Source organism: Colossoma macropomum, unplaced genomic scaffold, assembly GCF_904425465.1.
Source record: "Colossoma macropomum unplaced genomic scaffold, Colossoma_macropomum, whole genome shotgun sequence".
NCBI classification, from domain to species: domain Eukaryota; kingdom Metazoa; phylum Chordata; class Actinopteri; order Characiformes; family Serrasalmidae; genus Colossoma; species Colossoma macropomum.
In genome coordinates, this window is record NW_023494791.1 from 29849559 (window position 1) to 29872683 (window position 23125).

Genomic DNA, 23125 nt, shown 5'->3' on the forward strand with positions numbered 1-23125 from the left:
TATTCATTTTTGTATTCATTTGAACAAGTGAATAAAATTACATAGAGATAACAGCAGAGTTTTCCCATGTACTCTATCAATATGTGTTCTAAATGTATTCTGAATAGTTTAATGTAGGCTATTCTAAGGGGAAATGTTGCATATATTTATGACAGCGCATTCAGTATTCAGCCTTCACTACTGTTGCCCAACCCCGCTAATTACAAATGCTAATCAGTGAAATACCACGGGTGTGGAAGCTCGCGGGGCGTGGCTCCACGTTCGCCCCGCCCCCTCTCTGCGCACACTCCATAAAAACCGTTGGCTGAGCTGCAAGTGATTTTTGAGGTGGGAGTTCAGTCAGAAGTGGTTCATCAAACTTCAGTCTGACTGAGAATCAGGAAAGGCGCTGCAGAGCTTACAGGGACGGGTTTTCACGTCGTGTAAAGCTTAATTTTTTATATCCTCATTTTGCTGTCATTACTCTGTATTTAATCGCTTTGGGCGGTTTCCACCGTTGTGACTTAGGACAGAATGGCTCGAGTAGAAAGCGGAGGTTTGGGCGTCACACAGGTGCGTCTCACAATCAGGTTTAATATGGAAAATCTTTCATGAATTAATCTTAGTTGTAAAACTGAAACGTTTCCTAAGAGATTAGAGGACGTGGCGATGACTCAACTGCATATTTGCAGTCAGTGCTTAAATGATGCGCATGTTGTTCCTCACATCAGTCTGTAAGGCTGCCGTGCAAAATGAAAAGAATATATATATTTCATCAAAATATACATTTACATCTTTTCAGGTAAAGCCATATAAAATGAAGGAGGAGGAGCAGAATACTGTGCACACAGAAGAGGTAAGTAACAAATACTCTGAAACGAAGGCTTGGTCAGTTTCATGAAACAGTTACATACATAAAGATGTATTTTCTTTGCTTTAGCAGGCAGGTCTCTAAGCATTTAGCAGCACATAGTGCGTTACAGTAAAGAGGGAATATAACATTTTATGTTTAGAGAGTGTCATGCAGTAAAATAAGTATGCTGGAGTTTTAGCACAGTAGCCCAGCTTCACCTAAACATTCAAAGTATACCAAATTATGGGACTCCTCTCAGGATAAAGATGAGTAGTCTGGACAGTGGTGCTGAAGCACTGACTGATGTTAGGATTATTTTCAGAGTCCACAGGCAGAATAAAGGGCGGGACTGAGCGTCTGTTACTCTCACTCTTTCTTTTCTCTCTTAGAATGGATTCAAGGACGATCTGGACCACAGCACCGAGTGAGTAGATACTGACCTTACCATGCTGTCTTTGTGAGCACAGTAACACTGCTGTATTTGTACAAAATAATAGTGCAAATCAGATTTCAGATCATAACATAAAATCAGTAATTGTTTTCTTTATATGATTCATTGTTATGTAGATAAGAATGTAAGTCTCTGACCTTGCACTCATGCAATCAAAGGGATACAGAATTTCCCACAATTAAATTAGCATCTTTTTTAATATAAAATATTTTTCTTAATGTAAGAAATATATTATTTAAAAAGTGTTTTGTTTTTTAAAACACAGTACACAAATGAACATGAATTTTCATAAGGAATTATGTACACACCTTTTTGTAAAATTAATTATGCCAAAAAATGAGTGCAAGCTTTATTGATTATTTTTAAGTTATCATAATCAAGTGTAACATTCCAAAATCAGTGAAACTGAACTGCCACCTTCAGTTGAAGGCATTTCTAAACTCATCATTTTGTAATTTTTCTTTTCTTGTTCCCATGACAATGAATCTCTGTATGTCTTTATCTTTTGTTGAAATAGTCACTCAGTCACATTTAGTTCTGATTGTAGTCTTTGTCTTGTAAGTGCAGTTATTCTGTCAGAATGAAACATCATCAGGTGGCTCAGCTCATCCATGAGAGGCAGAGTTTGAAATGGGGTCTCTCTGAATCGTCTTGCCTCAAGTGCGTTGTAAAGGTCAATAAAGGCCTAATGCTTTTAGTCTTGGAGTCATGAGGTTCCATAACAGTGTGACAGTAAATTGGTCTTAGTCTTGAGGGCGTTTTTAAGCTGAATGAAAGTGGTTGGTGGGAGTGGAAAATTTTCAAATATGTGAGTTTTTAACAGGCGCTGGACACCGATCATCTTTCTTTATTCTCTTTTTTACTTCTCTCTGTAATAATCATTTTTACAATCTTGTGGATTTGTGGACTTCATCAGCGAAAACAGTTAAACATAAAAGATTCTATAAATATTTTAAAATCTTTAAGTATGTTTTTGCCTGTCTGTTGTCAGGCATGTGCACAGATAGGCTCCAGGGGAGCTTTAGCCTCTTCCTTTTTTGCCCTTGCATGCCCTCTTGGTTGGTGAGCATTTTATGGCTCAGCCTCACCCGAGGAAATGAGCTAGTGGTCTGGCTCAAGTTTAATGAGTTTCACTGCACTTTAAATTTCACTACATTTTCACTAGAGCCTGTTACAGACAGTTATAACTCTGGTTTCTCTAGTAATCAAATAGTGTAGTAGTTAACCCCACAGCCCTGTGCATAGGGAAGCTAGAGGTCAATACTCTACACAGAGAAAAATGGGCTGATTTGGGAAGGACTCCTAACACAACAAATACTTTCCTCTGACACATAATTAGTGGTGGTTTCATGAATTTGGTGGTTTAAAATGGATTGACCTTAATGACAGTTTAAGTAGTGATGGGTGTTTGTTTCTCTTTTTAAATTATCATGCTTTTTTATTATTTAAAAAAATATATTTTTATTTTATTTTATTTTGTTTTTTTAATATATACAGGAGTGGTCAGATGGATTTGAAGACAGCCTTAAATGAATGCTCAGTGGCCCTGAGTCTCTTTCTGAACAACAAGTTTTCTGAAGCTTTGGATATACTCAGACCGTGGTGCGTTACTATTCTGAGTACTCCGTATGTATATGTATATGTATAATCGTACTGCAATTGAAAACATTTTACCAGAGTATGTTGTGTAATGTAATGTGTAAGCAATTTGATTGGCCAGTTGGTTTCGGATATGTTTCAGAAATCTAATTTCCCCAAATTCCTACACATAGCCTAAATTGAAAGATCATAGCCCGAATATTCACAGCATCGTTACGCCGCAGGACACACTTTGTTAGCTTGTTGTAGATTGGAACAGGACTAATATTACTGAAGGAGCTCCGAATTCAATTACAGAAGACCATTCACTCCACAATTATTACTGTCATACTGTAAAACTACACACACTGCAGATTCATACTGGCTTAAAGTTACACTGGTTTTTGTTTTCTTTTTTTTCTTTCTTTTTTCTTTTTTCAAAAGTCTGTAACTGATTATTCTTTCACAGGAGAGAAGAGAGTGTGTATCACGCTATGGGATACAGCAGCATCTTGGTCATGCAGGCAGGAATGACCTTTGATCCCAAGGACATGCAGTCAGCCATAGTGGCTCTGAAAGATGCTCTCAACACATGCCAAAAGTTTGTGCCCTTAAGATTAAGATTAAGTTAAGATTTAGGAAATAGGAATTTCACTGATCATGTTTTGCTGTCTGGAATGACCGGTGAACTATGTGTCTCTTTTCTTTTTTTTTGTTTTATTTTATTTTATTAGTAGTATTGTAGGTATAGGTTCTGTGTTGTTTTATAAATGGATAAAAAAATAGGCCAAAGCTTTATCTAAAACAGTGTCTCAGGCATCAAACAGTGTATTCATGACCATTTCAGGTAATAACTTTCTTTGAGGCAGGTTTTAAAGGCATTAAAGTGTGAGTTTCTCTGGAACGGATAATTTCACATCAAACCTGAATGAAGTTGTTTACATTTTTACATCTTCCTAAATAATTGGAGAAATGGAGAAAATTAGTGAAATTATCTTTGATATAGACTGCTGAAAAGGCTTCATATTAACTTTTTGTAAAGCTGAGTGTGTACATCATTAGACATGCTTAACTAGAGATGGTTCTCTCATATTTCTGTCTTTCAGAATGAGGAAAAGAAGGAGCACCGTTCTGGAGGCAATTTCTTACATGGTGTACAAACATGATCCCAAACAGTTGACTGAAGGTAGGCCTTTATACCTCCCATTTACATATCTGCTGTACACTTTGTGTACTCACTGTAAAGCATTTGTATGTGCTGTTTAAATCATATAAGTAGTGCTGTGTCCATCCCTCACCAACCAGTCTGTATTAATCCAATGGGCTTAGAGGCTGCACCCTTGCACTTCACTAGAGCATTGCAAGCTAAATGATAGTATATTTTCCCAACTGATTTTACTTACATTGAGTTGTGTGCATGCAAAATGAATTTCTTTCTCTCAGGATTGTGTATTTGAGGGTGTGTTTTTGCTTCCTAAAATGTAATTATTTCTTTTTAATTTTTTAATTATAAAGCACTGTGAAATTTTGTAGCTAAGATGCTTAATTGTTATTGTTGTTGTTGTTGAGCATTTGCTTTTTAATCTCTGCACCTAGTTAGTGTGCAGATTGTGTGATTTGCTGCAGCCTTTGTAAACTAAACATCATTTTTACATGCTTTATAAATAAATACTGCAGTGTGTGATTTAAAACTATGGGCCTGTCATTGTCTCTTGTCCCTCTCCAGAGGAGATGCATGCTGAGCTGTGCTATGCAGAGGTGATGCTGCAGAGGGCAGCCCTCACCTTTGTAGAGGTAATGGCCCAGTGCACTCACTTTTAGCCAGGTGTTATAGCTCAATACCCCTATGTACTAATAACTCACTGCAGGTACCAGACCATAGGCTACCAGTGAGCTGCTTATGTAGTCCACTTTGTAGTTGTGTATGGCTTTTCTGAGATTTGACACTGTGTCACTGATACAGACTTGCCAGAGATTTGCAAGGATAATCACCTAAAAGACCAGACCTGAACCTAGTCAAATAGAAGTCTAGACATAAAGGACAAATACGTAATTTTTTTTTTTTCAATTATATGAAAGTAAATGATACTGAATTTGATCCAGTATTATAATCGTACGTGTGTATGTGTGTGTGTGTGTGTGTTTTTTCATGAGCAGGATGAAAGTATGATTGGCTTCATCAAAGCTGGACTCAAAATGAGAACAAGTTACCTCATGTTCAAGTAAGTAAACTCACTGTAACTAGTATAATGTTGTAATGCTCCAGTGCAAATGAATACAATGTTCAAAAACATTAATTGGATGTATTATCCAGTAGCATTGCTGTACTTGTTGATTTAAAGGGCCTATATAATGGAAAATAATTTTCCCTTATTTATTTTTTTAGTTAGTTAGTTATTTGTAGTTTGACGTAGTATGTAAATTCAGTTTAAGTTTTAAAATTCAGTTGACTCCCGAGCCATACAGTTAATATATAGAAACTATGCTGCAAACAATTTTATTCCAATTCATATTGAGGTTCTAAGGTGTGTTTCAGCCCTGATTGCTTTTTGAATGGCTGCACTGTATTGTTTCTCAATCAGAACAAAGATCCTTTATCTTGTATCAGCTTTAAAGACACAATAATAACAGTCTATTAAAGAGAAGTTGGAAAATGGTAATGTAAAAATGAATTAGTGTTGTTAATATAGTACAAGTGGACCTTTGGAGGGCAAAATAAACTACAAGACAAACATAACATATGGGCCCTTTATGGATAAGCAATTAAAATTTAAGGGTAAGCATTTTTGAGGAATTGGTCTATTTTTTGCTCTGTTGTTTAAGTGAAGTGATAAAGAGATTTTTGTCTAGCACTGGACGTAACCTGATTTGTTCTTTCAATCAGAGAGTGTGAGACTATGCTGGACCAGGTCAAAGACAATGACACACACATCCATTTTGTTGGTGGTGTCAACATGGGGATTGGGTCCTTTAACTTGGTAAAGTATAAGCAGTTGAAACGGCAGTATACATACTATTTTTGATTTTTTTTTAAATTGTGTTGCTTAATTAACAGCATGGGCAAAGATGCTAATTGAACAGGTACTACAGAGGTTTCCATCCATGTTTTCATGCTTATTTTGATACATTTTGTGCATATTTTGACATCAAGTAAAGACTTACTGGAAATGGCAGATGTTGAATAAAATGGGCTGAATCTGGGCCAGAAAAAAACTTTGGTGAACTTTTGAACTTTTTTGCTAGGGAAAGGATATGAAAGAAATTAAGATTAAATCACATTTGTGTAATAAATAATGTAAATGCAAATCAAATAAAGTCATGCCTGATCAGCTGGTTCTTTTTTGGCTCAGCCAAAGACAACAGAATGCGGGGGGGTGGGGAACTAAACTTGAGGTGGTATCCTCAAGTACCTTTAGTTAAGGAGACACAGTTGTACCATAATCCATTGAAATGATATTTTTACAATTCTATTGACTCCACACACCCTTTCTTCCCTCAAGGCTTTTTATTTGTTTTGTTCTGTTTTAAAACACTTGGTTATGAATATGTATGAATATGTACATTTGCCGTACACAAATGGACCTTAAAACCATTGTTGTACCTCTGAGGTAATTAGCATTTGTTTGAAGTTTGCTAAATGAAAAATGTACCTGCAAAGTACCTTTTTGTTTTGTTTTTTTTTTTGTTTTTTTTTTGTTTTTTAAACAGTGTATCACTTACCTAATGAAGAAATTCAAATGTAGCTTCATTTTACCAATATACCAACGGGAAAAAACACAACGGTGACAGACAGAAGGGGAGATTAATGGGAAGTTCTTGGGGCATTTGCCAGTGTGTTCTGTCTCTATGCTCCTATAATGTAAAGCACAAAAAGACAAAGCCATAAAATTAAACAGCAATGAAAAGCTACTGAAGTTTCTCTGTAAAGTCACTTCATATTTCACAGAAGTATTTTTGTAAGCATGATGCAGTTGCATACCTTTGTGCAGAGCTGATGGAAATGTAAACTGATTTGTGTATTTATTTTTCAGTTATTCACTTGAGTTTGACTGCTGGATGGAAACATGTCTACTGATGCAAAGTAATTGTCTGTGTCTGTGTCTGGGCCTGTTAGATGCTGTCTCTGTTCCCTGCGAGGGTTCTCAGGCTCTTGGAATTTGTTGGTTTCTCAGGAAACAGAGTGAGTTAAATGCTGATATTTATAGTGTGCATCACAATGTTTCGTTTTTTAGACATTTCATAATTACCCAGACAGAAAAGAACCAGCAGCGGTTCACAGTATTTTAATTAAGCATTTCAAACACTGTGCTACAGTAAATCCAGTTAAACAGGACTTATGATCTCTTATTGATAAAGTTGGTGTTTGATCATATGCTCTAAAAAAAGCATTGTGATATAATTTATCACTATAGTGATGTCATTATATTGTCTACCACTATTCATGTGTACAAGCCATGCAGGCAGCTTAATCAATAAAATTAGTTAATGAGCGCATATTTGGCTTCACTCCCTCAGGGTGGGTAGGATGGCCCTCTCTCTCCCCTGTCACTCAGTGTGATGCTAGCTAACATGGGCTAATATAACAGAATTGGCAGTTAGTGTTCTCCTCCAAGTATGTTGATGTCCAGTGATGCGGTGGAGTTTCACATGTCTTGGAGGAAACACAAGCTGGCCTTCACCCTCCCAGCTAGCTAGTTGGTAGGAATTGGTCACAACAAAAATGCAGAGAAAATTGAAACAAAAAAAAATCTTTAAATGTTCAGTTCTTTTATTATATAATGTAATACAGGGTAAATGTAGTTCCTTTTTGAAAGTCCTGTGTTTATCTGAACTAAATTACGGCCTTTAAAATTCTTTACGTTTATGTATTTTCTCACTGAGATCTTAAATACAACCTCTTATTGACCAGGGTATATTTTGGTTTGTCCATCTGAATTTACATGACCAAAACGTAAGGCAAATTATTCAGTAACTGCATGAAATAACTATTTTTATTTTATTTTTTTATTTTGTAAAAACTCCCCTCAAATTAACAGAATGTGTTTTATGATCATACACATTGTTATATGCTATATTGCTATAATCTTAGATGCTCTTTGTATTTTTTTATTGAAATAATTTTTACAGAGCAGATCACTGAAGAGACGCCATCTGTTCATAGTTTATAGCCCAGATTTGTGGAAAAATTAGTCAACTTTCAGTAGACTAAAATTGTGAGTTTAGCTTCTTTTATTATAAGGGTTTAAAATTACATTACCCATCTATTTGACTAGAAAGAAGACAGTTACAGGTCTCAAATGACACCCACCTTTTGAATGCAGCTTATGAAGTATGAAAGTTATGAAGAATATGACTAAGTGCGTTTTGGAACCACCGGTGGTCCCAAGGAGTTGAAAAGGTTAATGCTACTTGACAGATTTGGAGATTTTATCACCCATATGCATTAAAAGTGCTTGCCAGGATTCCATTTTTGTTGAGCTGGCTAGTGGTTTTTTCTCACCTTTGCCAACTTTGAATGAATGAGTATGTTAGGAAAAGCAAACTCACTGACTTGGTTGATGGAGACGTTTTTGTGTGTGGTTCATAAAAATTGCATTGTGACTGGTATTAAACAGGTCTTAAAGTCTTAAAGGGGAATTCCACAGCTTTTTCTAAATTTCTGCATTATTAACCCATCAAGATGTAAAAAAAGTCATTTAGAGTGGTTTGATATGAAATGTTCTGTTCTGAATATGCATCAGTGTTCTAAATATGCTGCCTGATGCCAGAGACATTGTTTTATGATATGTAGGATTTTGATGTAAAACATTTAAGATCTTTTCATGGCTGAGATGTACATGCCGGGCACATGCCGGTACATTTGGGGCAAAATAGCCACTAAAGGAAACACTTTTCAGATTTACCACCATTATCAACATTATTTATAAAAACTCAGAAGGCAGGGGTCTGTGTTTGATTTCGATAGTTAATAGCAAATAAAAAATAAATCAAATTTGTTAAATTTTCATTGTAGACAGCATGACCCCCTGGTTCCCCAGCAAAGACAACTGAGTCTATAGCCTCCTGTACAATGAACCATTTCACATTAAACCACTCTGAATGACTTTGTTTACATCTCAGTGATTGCATTATTTTGAAGAATAGGTGGAATTCCCCTTTAAACTCTTCAAATGTTTGGTTTCTTAGCAAAACCATTATGAATAATTCTGACTTTGAAGTTTCTCCAGAACAGAGCATGTAACTTCCATCTCTTGTAATGACTTTGTTTATATCTTAACCATTTAATTATACAAAAATGTATAATAATAAGACAACCTGCAGTGCTTGTATAGTACAACATAAACTCACAACTTTGTTTCCAGTAATTATTGTGTGTTTTATTTAGGAGGTGGGTGTGAATCACCTGCGCCACGGCGCTGCAACCAACAGCCTCCGCTCCATCCTCAGCACCTTCACCCTTCTCATGTTCAACATCTACATCACAGTTATTTTAGGTGAGAACCACCTGCATGTTTACCAACATTCACTATCACTAGTACTGATTTAAAAGCACAGTCATTGTCAGTACTCAGTTGTACAGGCTGGGGTCCTGAAAGAAATCTGTTCAGTAAAACATGTACAAACTATTAGAGGTGTAAATCTCGCGATGATTTGATTATGATACTATATCTATTTCTAATAAAATAATTAAGTGTCTATCTCAAATTTCTCTACGATTTGATTAAATTATTTGGGCAACCGTTCATAATAATTAAAAAGAAATATACTGAGTACACAAAAGTGACTGAAGGAAATGTCATAAATGATACAGTTGAACACATCAAACACACTTATGACACTTATGGTGTGTGGAAAGGATGTGTTGCTGTCAGGAAGCCATAAATGAGAAAAGGAAACTCTGAAACTGGAAATCTTAGATGTGGAGAATAATGTTATGAACTGATAAGTCTACATATGTAATCATATCATGAGAAACAAAATGCAACCATCTTCTAGGACTTGTCTGTGAACTTCTATCTGGAGGTGTCTACAGGAGACATAGAAAAATTGCACTGCAGATTCTTTGAAAAACTGTGCACAAGCAGGCCTCACAAAAAAGAATGGAAGGCAAATGTTGGAAGCTCTAAATACTGAAAAATGAAATTCTATTTAGTTGTTGAGGCTTCTGTGTAATTTTCAGTTAAATATTTCCTATATGAAAAATGAATAACTTACTAGTAAATGTATTATTAAAATGAATTACTTACCAGTACTGTAAATACATATTAAAAAATGTCTATCAATATCAGGCCAGTTTGATACATAAAAAGATACTGAAAAGCTGAAAATATTTTCATTATTCAAATCACAGAAATCTTTTAGCCACTGGATGTTTGGTGGTAGATTTTCATGTCTAATGAGGAGATTTGAGTGAAGCTGAGCTAATGCAAAAGCTAACACCGGTGCTAAGAAAACTCTCAATATTCAATATCAATATTCAATGGGCCTCATTCACCAGACGTTCTGAAGAGTTTTCTTCTTAAAACCCACTCATACAGTTTTAATGAAGATTCTGACATTCACCAGTGTTTTCAGAATCTGCGTACAATCAAGAGTATTTTTAGTTTTGAAATAAAAACAGCACCCCCCTCCAGATAATAACCATACAATGTGTTAAATGTTTCTCACTAACATTAACACTTCATAGCCTAATAATGACATTTTTCCTTCATTTGATGAAAGAAGTAGGGCTTTGAGATTGAGATTGGCTGAGAGGCGTTGTCGTCATTGATTTTCATTGATCCTTAGGGATTATAATGTATTTGTGTTATCAAAGTTCAACAGAATACTTTGAAAAAGTAATGATGGCTAAATACTAAAGGCACTGTCCTAAATATATACAATAACTTGTTCCATTACAATACATAAAGTAATGATTCCGAGTGCATTAAATAAATGTATAAGGCACATGGGGTTGTGGGGGAGCTGGTGTTGTAATTTTGTTCATTCACACTGTTCCTCACCGTAACTGGTTGGCAGTTTAATCATATTATTCTTCAGTTAATAGATTTCATGAAAAATTTACTTATTTAAATGACCTTACAAAATTGTCTAATTATTTTGGCTCTCATTGCCTGCTTCAGTCCTCTGCTGACTCATCACATTGGTTTATCAGTCTACTCAGGCTTTAGCAGGAACTTCAGTGGTTGTAAGAAGCTGTTTTGGAGTTATTTTTAGAGCAGTTCTTTACACACCATGCACTGATTTTGGAGTAGTTAATAAACAAGCATTGATGGTCTTTCTTTCAAATATTAAAATGTACTGGGGAATAAAGTATTAAAAATAAAAAAATAACTATTCTAAATACTGTCTTTTTGAAATGTAAGTTGGCCTGAATATGGATATGTATTTACTGTATTCTGAGTATGTACTCTAAATACTTGTGTTGCCTAACAATGTATAAAAAAATTGATATATTCCTACTGTCAGGTATTGGTGAGTGTAATCTTGCTGAGGCAGATGCTCTTCTTGAACCCTACGCTCAAAAGTTTCCCAAAGTAGGTAAACGCTCTCTTTTTCACTGTGCTCTTGATTTTAACCAGCAAAGTACGCTGACTCTCTCCGCTTATCTGTCTGTCTGCAGGGTGCACTCATGCTCTTCTACACTGCCCGGATTGCAGTGCTTAAGGGAGACTTTGAGACAGTGAGTAATGCTTTTTGTTTAGCCTTCTGTCAGACATTAACCTTCACTCACTCTATTGAATTAGGACATACTCTCCCCTCTCCACTCTATTACATCATGGGCCAGTTGTCTGTACCCAAATTAAGCCAAAGTAAGCACTAGAAATGATCTTGAATGATAAATTGGTAATTGGTAAAGTAATTTAGTCCAAGACTAGGCTTAATCCATGTCCGGAAACTGGCCTAAAATGTTAAGAAGCCCTTAAACCAGGGCTACTCAAAGTGTGGTCTACAGGCTAGTTGGCCCATGAGGATGGTTGATTTTTCATGTCAGAAAGTTTATCTAACCCAATCTCCTCAACCAATGAGAGAGCAAGTATATTTTTAGACTATGTAACTTACAACACTATTTTCCTTTTTAAATGTTATTTTTTTAACTACTTTATCAACCAATTATAGTTTAATGCTATAAAGTACATCTTTATTTTTAAGCTCAATTTGAAAACTGCCTACCTTCTTTATTTGTATGTTTTTGTTTGTTGTCCCTTGGCCCACAACAAATATAGCACTTTAGACCCCAAAGGCAAACTTTAATGCAGACATTACTGCATTAAATTTAGTTTAATACAGGCACTTCTGTATTAAACAAACTTTGTGTGTGTGTGTGTGTGAGCAGGCTCAGAGGAAGTTTCTGGAGTGCATTGCGGTTCAGCAGGAGTGGCATCAGATCCACCATCTGTGTTACTGGGAGCTGATGTGGATCCATTCCTTCCAGCAGGACTGGCTGGAGGCCTACCGCTATGCTGACCTTCTTTGTAAGGAAAGCAAATGGTCTCAGGTGAAATACAGTTCTGCTACCACTGGGTGTCTCTGTATGCTTAAGTTTCTTTTTCTATCAAGCCTCAGCTGGGCCATCAAATCGCAAACTGCTATTTGATTCTCCTGTTGTACATAGTCAGTTGTTACACTGAGTTTTGGACGGATTGGTTTACTTTGTCATTTGACCCTCTCTTGCAGGCTGTCTATATGTTCCAGAAGGCCTCCATTCTTAGCATGCTTACAGCAGAAGAAGTGAAGAAGACAGGCGAGGATATAGTGGAGCTGTTCAGGTGACCAGAAACGGCATAGGCCATAGTGGAACCTTCCTTTAATTTTTCAAATGTTTTTTAGCACATGCTTGTCTGTGCAGCAACAGTAAAGTTGTTTTAAATGTGCTATGACTCAAGTAAAGACTTGGACTCGATTATAAAAAGATTTGCCAAATTATTTGGAACTAGAAGTAAAATTAGATTTTCGTTAAGTTATGATTCTTTTGGAATCTCGATTCTCAGTGATTTGATTAATTTGGTAGGATTCAAGATGTTTTTTTAGTGTTTTTTTTATGCTTACTAACTTGCAAATTTACACTGAGTTGTACTTTTATTGAATAAGCATTTTATCATCAGCATCATCAGCATGGGGGGGGGTCTTTAATTTATTAATTAATTAATTTATTTGTTTATTTTAGGCAGGTGGAAAGTCTGAGGTTGCGGTTTGCAGGAAAGTCTGTGCCCACAGAGAAGTTTGCTGCACGGAAAGCCAGACGCTACAACTCGCCCAACCCAATAAAGCTGGTTGTACCAGCACTGGTGAGAGACACACACACACACACACACACGCACACGCACACGCACACGCACACACACACACACACACACAGACACATTAAAGGTATGATATTATGTGAAAAGCTGTATTGTATGTTTGAAATAAGTTTGATTTTGTATATAAACATTGTGTGTTTACACCATAAACACATTTCCATTTGACCACCCATTCAGCCTACAGGAGTGTAACCCTGCATATTCATCCTACAGCAGTTCAGGCCCCCTACAGCAGTTTAGATTCAACCATTCCATCTGCAGCAGTTTTGCTTTAACCCTAAAGCATTATGCAGTTTAGCCTCTCCCATTCCTGTTAAAGTGATGCTCCTGCAGACAGTCTGCAGAGTTATTGGAGTGGGAGATGTGGATAACAAATAAAAGTGCTGTTCCTGCTGTTAGGGAGCAAATGTATCATTGCAGCCCTTAAGAGAATCTACTCAACTGTAAGAAGTGGTTGTATATTTTTTTTTCCCTCTCAGCCCTGAGTATTTCAGTCTAAACAGTGTTTTAACAGTTTCAGCTCTGCCTGCTTTTTGAATGAGGCATAACGCAAGGCTGCCATTTAGAACAGAGGTCATTTACAACATATTAGTGTTACAGACACAGTAAAAAAACAAAAATTTAAAGCAAGAGTGCACAATGCACTTTCTCCCTGAATGTAAAGTATCTCTCCGTCTGTCTGCCTGTCTAGGAAATGATGTATGTGTGGAACGGCTTCGCTATTGTTGGTAAAAGGCCGGAGCTGACACAAAACATTCTCCTCACCATCGAGAAGGCTGAGGAGGACCTGAAAAATGATGCTGGTAGTAAGATGCATGTTAAAAGAAACAATCTGATTCTATTATCCACTGAAACAAGAGACTGCCCAAGTGCCACATTTACTCATTTCTAGTTCTACTTCCTAGAAAAGTAGAGGCTGTTACTGCAGCCAAGGGGACAAACTCCCTATTAATACTATTGGCTAAAGAGGAAACGTTGGATGAGCAGGTGTGTACAAACCTTTAGACATCTGACAACCGAATACGTAACTAATCTTTTCACTGCTCTTTTTCTAGACCCGTCAGTATACCATGCAGATGACCAGAGTCTGGTGCAGATGCTGAAAGGCCTCTGTCTGAGACATCTGGGCCGCCTGGAGCAGGCGGAACACTGCTTCAACTACGTTATCTCCAGGTGAGAGTCAGCTGGAACAGCTAGATGAAGCTCTGTTGGAACCGAATTAGCTTTACCATAGGAGGTTCTGTAGTATTAAGTAAATACAGATACGATCTGTGAATTTGGTCCAGTATGAATCTGCAAGGCGAGTAGTTTTTACAGTCTTACAGTAACAATTGTGCAGTGAATGGCCTTTGGTTATTGGTTGAACGTGGAGCTCATCAGTAATCCTAATTGAACATCAAAACCTGCTAATAACAAGACCTGATGTTTAAAACTAATCCAGCTTCAGTAGAACAAATAAGGGCCACTGTGATTTTGTTGTAAAGTACTGTATTCCCATTACATTGCTACACATTATGATTGGCCTATAATAGTTTTGACCAAAATATTGATTTGTTTCTTTGGATTGTGTGAATGCCTTTATTCATGCAAACACCCGGTGAACATCTATGATTAGTCAAGATGCTCACAGCACACAACAGCACATTAATGATTCGTTTAGACACTCATTTGCACTTCCGTGATATCGATATTGCAAATGGCAATTACTCTATAACGTTCCATGACTGTTATAATTTTCAGTACTAGTAGTGGCGCACACCCTTACATACTTTTGCATAAATCACTTGATTGCTTTGTTCCCTCAGTGAGAAGAGTATCAAATATGACCACTATCTGGTGCCGTTTACCATGTGTGAACTTGGTCTCCTCTACAAGCAGCAGGGAGATGTGGAAAAAGCCATTATGTACATTGAAAAGGCCAAGTGAGTTATTCTTCCTGTCATCCTTAAATAGCTAAGCTTTTAATATGCTAGTATGTACATTGACTGTGTATGTTGCTTGCCATGTCATGTCTTGTTGTTTGTACTTTATTGTGCTTCAGAAATGGTAACCTTACAGGAAAAGGAAGAACTTTCTTAACTTTTAATGTAAATTGAGACAAGCATTTATTGTAACTAATTTTGGACCATTTCTGTTGCTCTACTTGTCTAATTTGGTATTTTCAAAAGGCATAAAAGTAGAACACAAATGGAGAAATGAGTTTTTGAGATGACAGCAATGAAATACAGATCTAAATCTGATCAGATTTTGACTCATGCTTTCCCCCTAAAAGACAACTTAATCTGTTGTGGTTTCACTGTAGAACTAAACAGAATAAATTTGGTTTAAATAATTATAATACTTTGCCATGTGGTTAAAGATTTAATTAGTTAACATTAACATAGCTACAAAATGATTGCCACAAAGAGGTCTGCTGGACACTGTTTGATGAGGATATCTTGGTCGTAGCTGTGACCATCTCATGATTAAACAGTAATTCTACTGTCTTTAAAATTTCTGCAGTATTCAACTGCTGGGATGCAGAGGTCATTCAGAGTGTTTTGATCTGAAATGGTTCATTACAGAGATGTTTTATTTACAATCCAAATTGACCAAAGGTTTTTCTTTTTGCCTTGCAAATGCCCTGCATGTATTTCTCTGCCATGAAAATGTTTTAGGCCAACCTCACAAAACTATTGGAAAAGAATGTTGCAGTATGGTATCAGACAGAAAATTCATAACCACTTCATTGAAGAACTTTTTTTTTTTTAACTTCTCATACAGGCTGAATTATAAGAACTACTCTATGGAGTCCAGGCTGCATTTCCGAATCCATGCAGCACTGAGCAGTCTGGCTGATGAGGAGAAAGTGGCACAAGAGCACAGCATGACTGCTTAAGATGACACCACAGAAGACTTAGAATGCATTTAAAGGATCAAAACATTGTTTGATGATCTTTTGGCCTTTGACTGCATCAGGTCCACTTTTTGTTGTGTTATGTGAAAGAATACAAGAATTGCCAGAGGTCGGTACTCAAAATACTCCGCTAAACACTACATGTTCTCCCTTTTCTTGCTTAACACATGGTTCTGGATGGAAATGGCCTGTATGCACTGTGGATTTGTGATGTCAATCAAAGGTTAAAAATAAATATTGCACTAGTCAAAGTAAATGAATGTTGTCCATCTTTTCTGGAAAAAAAAATTGCAATCAAGTTAAGGTTGTAGTGTACTTTCATACCATTCACGTACCTAAAGTTCAGTGTTCTTAGTCAAATGTTGACACAGACAATATAGTGATTAACATAGGCAATTACATAGGCAAATGTTTTTTTTGTTGTCAGGTTTTGTTCTAATTTGTTCATTCACTAAAAGCTGGTTAGGTTATGTCTATATAATCTTTACTGTAGTCTGGTAAACTACATTTCCATAGTCATTTATTGTCTCTTGTCTTCCACACTATATTTCTTCACCATCTACACAGTGGCTTCTTGCTACAAATGTTTTTTCTTTATGGAACAAAATAATTTACTGTATTGATGGAAGCTGTATGCTCCTGGAGAGCTGGTGGGATATCATCAGAAATTGTTTCCATCATCAGAAGAGGGGCAGAATCCCCTGCCCAAGATGTTTAAGTTAGTAGCAGATTATATAAAGAGAACAGGGTACTGTGAAATCACTTCTAGCAGAATAAATGGACAATAAAGACGGTTTCATTTCATTTGTCAGTCATGCAGATACACAGATGCACTTTATAATGACACGCTATAAAAGTTAAATATTTAAAAAGAGCTTTAACTTTAATATCAGAATATATTTTTTAAATTCAACTTCATTGTTCTTAGGCTTTTCAGCTTGGCAATGTCCTCTCTAGGATACTTCTAGAAAAATACTGTACATTTTAAAACTGTTATACTGTTTACATGTACATTTTCATTGGCATACAAAATAACAGTGTTCTCTTCAAACTGCATGAAAATTTGTTCGGTTCAAGACTTCAGTTACTCTCCGTACTAAACGAGAGATGACCAAGAAAGCATTCAGTACCATTACCGGCTAGATGTTCAAAACTGTGGATGTAAAATAAACTCTCACGCAGATATTAAAAGACTTGATTTAGTACAGAGCACAGTTGAACAACAATTTACAGTGAATTAGGTCACATAAATATTAACAGCATTTATACATATTTGTTATTACTGTGAGTGTCTTGCCTTGGACTGTATCAATATGAGAGAAACTGTTTTGGCTCAAGATTTTCATAACATGGGCATAACATTTTTTTAACAGAATGAAAAACATCTTTTTAATGAAGCAAAGAAAGATGCATTTAAAAACAACACAATTTATTTACAATATGTACAATATGTACAATATATACATAAATTTTCATTCCACTGCAACATCAGCTAAATGCAGAACTTTGGAAAGATTTGCAGAACCTGAAGAAACACAGATTAAAGAAACAGAAACATTAGAATGGAAAAATAATAGTACAGTACAAAGAAATTTAAAGAGAAATATTTAGGATTATTAAATAATGTTACCTTGCTGGACAGGAAAATGAGGAGCTCTTCATATGTCATGGTGATGCTTGAGTCACTGGTGTAATGGATGGATAACATCAATCAGGAGGGTCAGGACATGACGAGACAAAAAGATCCTGCAAGCACAACAAGCAAAGAAGACAAAGCACCAGATTACACAAACAAAATGTAAACCAGTTCATGTAGCATTCACATCCATAAAGCAAACCATTGTTTCACCTCATGCCTAAAAGCACAGGCAGCAACAACAACAGCACAGCCATCTTCATTGCAGTAAGACAACATGCAGACCAACAAAAGAACAATGTAGCATCAATGACCTCTCACATTCCAGTTTCCTTATGAATCATGAAGGATATTTTCCACTGACTATTGATTACCTTCTCTACAGTCTTCAAAAGTAGCTGACATGCTGATGTACTGAGGCACCAGACGTGGGCATGTGGGATCAAACAGACGCAGCAAGACCAGGACCAGGCAGCTTCATGAACAGCTCCAATATGTAGGGAGAGAGAGACAGAGAGAAAGAGTGAGAGAGAGAGAGAGAGAGAGAGAGAGAGAGAGAGAGACTACAACAATAATATTTAGCTTTTAAATGTACTTTTCATTTTCAGCTCCTGAAAATAAACCACTACAAAATAAAGTACTTCATAAACTCACTGTATCTTGCTTTAATAATACCGAGCACTAACAATATACTTATATACTTACAACATAAAAAACTACAATAAAACATGCACTGAGTACTGTTAAGTGCACTAGTCACCAGTTTATTAGGTTGACTGATCTTGTATCTTCATTCATTAGCCGTTTATCTGGTCTATCATACAGGTGCACCTGGATGTAGGAACAGAATTACATACTGTAGTCCCTCTGTTGCTGCAGTTTACCAGCGTCCTCTACCCCGGCCATCACTAAAAAGGGACCACCACAAGACCCCCACTTGGCAGATATTATTTGGGTGGTGGATCATTCTCAGCACAGCAGTGACACTGACATGTTACTGTGTGTTGGTAGGAGTGTATCAGGGGTTGGTGAGAAATGAAGTTGGAAAACACTGTTTTAACACACCAAGGAACACTTGCTAACATGGTGATGAGTGGAAACAGGTGTGTTAAATGAGGAAGAATGCTAAACTTCTGACACCTGAAGAGCAGTGGTTCTCATCTCCGGGCTTGGGGATGCACTGCCTTACACAGTTAAAGTAATACCTGCCACAACACACCTAATCCAGCTCATGAAAGGCTTGATCATTTGCTGATGACATGGATCAGGCATGATGTGGCACTCAATGCTTTAGCTGTGTAGGGCAGTGGGTCCCCAGGGCTGACATTGAGACCCCCAGGCCAGAGGATGACTAAAAAAATATTTGAATAGAAAAATTGCACCACCTCCCAATCTGTATCTTATCTGTAGTAGTCCTCCGGTGGTCCCTTTCCACTGATGGACAGGGTAGAGAGTGGCTGATAAATTGTGCTGCACTAGACTGGCTACAGTCAGTGAGTATAGACCCAAAAAGTGCTCCTATCTGGTAGATTTACCTAATAAAATGGCCTCCAAGTGTAGGTACATAGTAAGTCTACCTAATAGCTGACAATTCAGTACGTAATGCACTTAAAAGAAAACCTAAGATAACAAAAAACACTAAATACTAGAAATACAAATATTATACTAATATTGCTAATAGTAAAAATTTTAAATGTAAAATGGAAGTTAGGCCAGTCAGGCAGCCTGGAGCCTCAACAAGAGCTGCCGAACATGCTTCTCCAAACAGTCCCACAGAGCCAGAGCCAGAGATCCAGGATTCTGATAAACATGCTCCTCCCCACCAAAGATGTCATCCAAAAGGAGCAGGGCCTCATCCTGAGAGAGAACAAGGCTGTTATCCATTACAGAAAACAAAGCAATATGCTAAAGAATGTTAAGTAGTTTAAACATATAAAATGTTCCACTGAAATTCCATTGATGATCTGAACTTCTAATATTAATGCTGTTGATGTGCACCTTACCTGGAGCAGAAACAGATATTGTTCAGCTCTGGCCCTATTCTCTATGCTGACGGGACTCAAGGAGAAAACCATGGCCATTAGGTGCCCAAGGAAACCTCCTGGTGTCTGGAAAGGTGGGAGAGAAAAAAAAGTTGAGTAAACAATTTGCAGTTCTTCTGGATTCATAAATATATAATAAGAGAATCAGAACAGAATCCTTATCTAGAACTAGTTCTGCATTTCACATTCTACTACATTTCTATGGAAAGCTGGGTGTTAAAACTGTAAGGGGCTTAGCTTCTAGCGCACAATACAAAGTCACACTTGGTTCTAAGACTGAGCGGAGTCTCTTACTGGAAAGATCGGAGGCCTCGCTCCTTGCAGCGCTCTCATCAGCACCAGCTCATAGATGATATCTATAAAGCTAAAGTGCTGGATCTAAGAGGACACAAAACAGTAGTGTTAAAGCCACATTCACAGTGACAAAGAGGTGACCATGTTGAAGAGCGTGAACTCACCCCAATCTGTGCCAGCTCTGTGCAAATAGCTTCCCGGTGGGAAGCATCCTGAGCAACAGCGACCAGGAAGTGACATGCTGGATGAAAGTCTGGAAGCACCTGCAGACGAAAGAGATATGTTTGTTGCTTAATCCTGAGATCATTCAGATTATACAGTTCATGCTTGATGAAGATGAATATGTTGTGTTACCCTGGCATTTCGAGTGGCAAGTCCTCCCAGAAGGACCCTGTCTGCAATGATCACACATTTGGAATGATGGCTGTTGCTCAGAACAATCTACAGAATGAAACCAAGAAAAGGACTGTGAGCAAAAAACAACTCAGCAGGCACCGGTGTATAAAGACAGAGTTATTGAGAACTGAGAATGAAGTTTGATCTAGTAGACTTACAGTGAAAGCCTGGCGCAAAGCTGAAAGCTTCAGAGGAAAGTTGGTCGTCCTCCTGGCTGCAAAGTAGTCACTTGGGCAACAGAAACAATTTCATATTAAAGATACTTTTCAAAATAAACGTAACCTGATAAGCTCTATTTGGCATAAGAATAGGGTGAAAACAAGAGTACTTACTACAAAGCAGGCACCCGATAAACCTCAGGAGGGACAGTAAGATCTCCAGCTGCCTGTAACATCAAACATGCAGGACTTATTACTGATAAATAAAACTGCTGAAAAATGTAATGAGAACTGATTAGAGCAATATATATATATATCCTTACCCCAAGAGCTCTTTGGATGGAGGAAGCTGGCTCTGGCTGAGGCTTAAATGGTGCCTGAGGTATAGAAGGAACCTGCGGAGGTGTTCTGGGTGGATTCTGGGGAGATTTAGCATCTCCAGACACCTATGACACCAGATATGTTGTAGGATGGGTTTTGGTAAAATGGGACGGAGCATTGATTGAAATAGGACACATTGGCTGTAGGACCTGAATAACAAGGCCATTAATTTATCCTGTTTGGTTAGCAAAAGTTTCTCTTTGCTCATTAAGAAAGCATTTTTGCACGTTTCACAAAACTGTAGTCTCTTAAAGTGTCCTAAAACATAAAAATCCACTGTACTTGTTACTGACAAATAAAACTGTTGCAAATGTAGTTAGAACTAATAAGAGCAGTGTGCATAGCCTCACCCAAAAGACACTCTGGGTAGAGTCTGCTTCTTGTTGAGGCTCGAATGGTGGCTGAGATGGTGAAGGAGCCACTGATGGAGCCCTGGGAGATGGTATGTGGGGGCTCTGGGGAGACATATATCCAGCTGCCTATAACACCAAATTTGTAATACTTATTACTGAGAAAGAAAACTTAAAAATGTAGTCAGAGCTGATTAGAAGAGTGTGTATAGCCTTACCTCAGGAGCACCCTGGCTGGCTGACGATGCATTTGATGCAGGCCTGGATGCTGGCTGAAGTGGAGAACTCCAGTGAGACGTTCTAGCTATAGCAGCTATAAATACGATATAAAAGGAGAACATGTTACTGAGCCTCATAACTCTGAGAATTACAATACAATTAAACAATTAAACTACAGTTAAACCACCACTGCTTTGTGGGATATATGTGATTGTGACATCAGCTGCAGACTTTGTGGTCTGTTTTGGTAAAACACTCATAAAATTGCATTTCTCTGTTTTTCAGTCAGTTAATCATTTGAAACATCTACACAGTGTCAGATATGACTGAATATGGCAGTGAGAAGGCCTTTATGATGGAAATCACCTCCAATTCACTGTTAAAGGGCCCATATTGTATATGTATCTTATATAATCTTTCCACTGACGTACACCTATGATATTTATGTAGGTTTATACACCAAAACAATCAGAATTATTAATTATGAATTAGATAATTAATATTATTAATAATAAAACAATAATTAATTATTATTATTATTATTTTTTTTTTACAATTTTACAAATTCACAACTTCTCTTTATTCCTTAGAATGAAACTGTTGTTTTTGTTACTGTGCTTATGTTCAGCTTGCCAGCCCAAATCCGATTTTGGCATATCCAGATTGTATCCAGACTGATTTTTGATAGCCTGGACAGCTGAAAACCAAAAGATATTGTTATTTGTGCAAATCCGATTTGTGTATTCGTTGTTGAATTCAAAATACGCTGTTTTTGCTGTTTAGTTTTCGTTGACTATATAGACTGGCACGTAAATATTAAGTTTTGAACCTTTAACAGTGTTTGTACACTACATGAAACTATTTTATTCTAAAATGGGGGAGATTTTGGTTTTCGGTGATACAGCCCCTTTAACCTATATTTGAACGTAAACAGAAGGGGGCGATATGAAGACTTTCCCTCCGTATCATCTAACTATGTAGCTGGTTTATTTCAAAGTTAAAGTTCAGCTCCGTACAAATGTGGAGATAATATAATACATTTCTTCTGTGTTTCGGACTCACATCTGAATCGGTCGAATAAAAAGGATTATTATAACGTTCGCGCCCAAATACAGCGAGCTACTAAACTAACACACCGTCCGTCTACACTGAACAGTTCGGCCCTTTGACCTGTACTATGAACAGCGTACACCGTTTATGAGGGGCTGTTTAAGACTCCTCTTGTGTCTGTGTTTACCTTCGTTGACTGTCTCCTCGTCAGGATCCTCTCTGGTCCTCTGGTGTCGGTTCCTGCACCTGTAAAAATAATAAACAGCTCCAGCGGCGACGGCAGCCCCGGCCACACACAGCAGGGGGCGCCACCGCATCGCAGACGGAGCGAGAGTGCGAAAGGCGAAAGGCTGCATTTAATCCAAACGAAGGAAGAGATGTCGGAGCGCAGGAGAGCAAAGCTTTTCTGTAGAGCTCAACGTTCTTTTTCACCTCTTTATAACGTGCATGGAACGTTCTTGTGTTCCATCTCAGCTGGGTCACAATACGGTGACTGTGTCGCTATAATTGCCGCTGGTAAAACGGGCACTTAGTAATT

General features: G+C 37.3%; 2 protein-coding genes across 3 annotated transcripts; one reads left to right on the plus strand and one right to left on the minus strand.

Moving 5' to 3' along the window:
• Nucleotides 1-330: 330 nt before the first annotated feature.
• On the plus strand, nucleotides 331-16287 carry LOC118809973 (tetratricopeptide repeat protein 39B-like). Of its 2 annotated transcripts, none has more exons than XM_036573487.1 (20): nucleotides 331-552; nucleotides 782-835; nucleotides 1222-1256; nucleotides 2781-2885; nucleotides 3331-3462; nucleotides 3968-4047; nucleotides 4588-4655; nucleotides 5019-5083; nucleotides 5746-5839; nucleotides 6976-7041; nucleotides 9247-9355; nucleotides 11331-11398; nucleotides 11485-11544; nucleotides 12199-12360; nucleotides 12540-12631; nucleotides 13030-13150; nucleotides 13857-13971; nucleotides 14221-14338; nucleotides 14971-15087; nucleotides 15929-16287. In XM_036573487.1, exons 1-20 carry the CDS (start codon nucleotides 514-516, stop codon nucleotides 16041-16043), a joined length of 1815 nt encoding a protein of 604 aa, XP_036429380.1. In that variant the 5' UTR covers nucleotides 331-513; the 3' UTR covers nucleotides 16044-16287. The 2 variants fall into 2 exon arrangements, with proteins under 2 accessions (XP_036429380.1, XP_036429379.1); XM_036573486.1 differs by having other exon boundaries at nucleotides 13857-13968.
• A 3126-nt stretch (nucleotides 16288-19413) lies between these two features.
• LOC118811072 lies at nucleotides 19414-22904 on the minus strand. The gene is made up of 11 exons (XM_036575285.1): nucleotides 22775-22904; nucleotides 21537-21631; nucleotides 21319-21447; nucleotides 20911-21033; nucleotides 20762-20814; nucleotides 20588-20657; nucleotides 20388-20474; nucleotides 20198-20296; nucleotides 20034-20117; nucleotides 19701-19805; nucleotides 19414-19554 (listed from the first exon to the last, which is right to left on the minus strand). Exons 1-11 carry the CDS (start codon nucleotides 22902-22904, stop codon nucleotides 19414-19416), a joined length of 1116 nt encoding a protein of 371 aa, XP_036431178.1.
• Between the last annotated feature and the right edge of the window lie 221 nt (nucleotides 22905-23125).

Coding starts and splice junctions, on each gene's coding strand:
- LOC118809973 (XM_036573487.1), top strand. CDS start 514: ATGGCTCGAGTAGAAAGCGGAGGTTTGGGCGTCACACAG. Junction 7,042..9,246: donor TTGGTTTCTCAGGAAACAGA/GTGAGTTAAATG, acceptor TGTTTTATTTAG/GAGGTGGGTGTGAATCACCT. Junction 9,356..11,330: donor CTACATCACAGTTATTTTAG/GTGAGAACCACC, acceptor TCCTACTGTCAG/GTATTGGTGAGTGTAATCTT.
- LOC118811072 (XM_036575285.1), bottom strand. CDS start 22,904: ATGCGGTGGCGCCCCCTGCTGTGTGTGGCCGGGGCTGCCGTCGCCGCT. Junction 21,448..21,536: donor CCAGCCAGGGTGCTCCTGAG/GTAAGGCTATAC, acceptor TTGGTGTTATAG/GCAGCTGGATATATGTCTCC. Junction 20,475..20,587: donor CTTTGCGCCAGGCTTTCACT/GTAAGTCTACTA, acceptor TTCATTCTGTAG/ATTGTTCTGAGCAACAGCCA.